Source organism: Laccaria bicolor, genomic scaffold (genome assembly GCF_000143565.1).
Source record: "Laccaria bicolor S238N-H82 LACBIscaffold_22 genomic scaffold, whole genome shotgun sequence".
Lineage (NCBI taxonomy): Eukaryota > Fungi > Basidiomycota > Agaricomycetes > Agaricales > Hydnangiaceae > Laccaria > Laccaria bicolor.
This window is the reverse complement of record NW_001889893.1, coordinates 44,519-45,839: the sequence shown is the minus strand read 5'-3', so window position 1 is coordinate 45,839 and position 1,321 is coordinate 44,519. Positions and strand designations below refer to the sequence as shown.

The 1,321-nt window shown below is 37.0% G+C and overlaps 1 protein-coding gene across 1 annotated transcript; it reads right to left on the bottom strand.

Moving 5' to 3' along the window:
• Window positions 1-109: 109 nt before the first annotated feature.
• On the bottom strand, window positions 110-1,159 carry LACBIDRAFT_302723 (uncharacterized protein; the record flags this gene model as incomplete). The annotated part of the gene is made up of 1 exon (XM_001883585.1): window positions 110-1,159. One exon carries the CDS (start codon window positions 1,157-1,159, stop codon window positions 110-112), a length of 1,050 nt encoding a protein of 349 aa, XP_001883620.1.
• Between the last annotated feature and the right edge of the window lie 162 nt (window positions 1,160-1,321).

Sequence of the window (1,321 nt, the reverse complement as noted above, 5' to 3'; positions counted from 1 at the left end):
TCTCAGCAGAATAATCATCTCGAGCATCGTTGCATTCGTATTTTATATTGAAGTTCTTCATAAGTTCTAATTGTCGTGCTGAAAATGAATATCCAACAAATGCTTCATCCTATGACTCATTTTCCAATTTAAGATACTTTCCACATTGCCAAGGTTTGAAAAGTGCGAGCATTGTAGAGCAATAATACTCTCGATCTCCTTGGTCACATCTTGGTAATCCACCTCCAACAAAATTTGGAACAAAAGCATTTTCTTCATCAACAACTGTAACCTTATGAGTACAATACTGAGGATGCTCTGGAAGAAATTCATGGCTTTCATGTTCATCATACATAATTTGGTAATCATTTAGTTCATCCTCAGAGTCTAGATCTTGATGCCCAACTTCATCTTCTATGTCATCATCCATACTGTCTCCTCCACCAAGAAAATTAATTTCATCTTCTCCTTCTGTGTCTGTGTCATCATCTTCTGCATTAGATTCTAGTTCATCCTTATCATAATGAACATCAAACTCTTGCTGTTCTTCTTTTGAACGCTTCTCTTTTTTGGCTTTACATATCCAGTCATATAGAGACATGCGCTCATAAGCAGTTGGGTGGTAGATATAATCATATACACTTGATATTCCAATGTATGTGCCATCATACTTCTGCAAAACTACTTTGTCTGGTGCATCTTTATATTTAGTGTTAAATGACTCTGTTGTATTATTTTCCGTATCTATCCATGCACTTCGTGCCTCTCTTACATAATTTTTCCAATAGAAAAGAATGAATTTGTGGCTGGTATAATGGTCAGGATTTCCAAGCAGATAAAGAGAAGCCATGGGGCTTCCAATTTCCATCTTTGCAGTCAATGTGTTTACCATTTTTGTCATCAAGCACCGAGCTGTGTTTTGCCTATCTGTACTACCTCCGATCATCTCAGAATTTCTATTGAATACTTGTCGGACAGCATCAAATGTGGTATATGAACTTAATCCTGATTTTGTAACATAATCAGTGATATACCCTACAACAGCTTTGATCGCTGTACCTGACATCAAGCTAGTAACATCTGTATTGCATCTAATCATGTATGTAAGTTCTGGTGTAAAAGTATTTAACCACATTTCACCTTTCTTTATTTTTAAAGCACCACTAAGTGGATCCACCATTGTCTCTTCAACAATTTCTCGAGGAAAACGAGCTTTGCACTGACCACGTGAATTGAGGCACCCCTTACGTTTAAGTTTAGTAGGGTCCTCCCCATCTATTTCAGGTCTACAGCATCCATGATGATTAGATCGAGACAGAATATCATCTGTTGTTGCTCTATA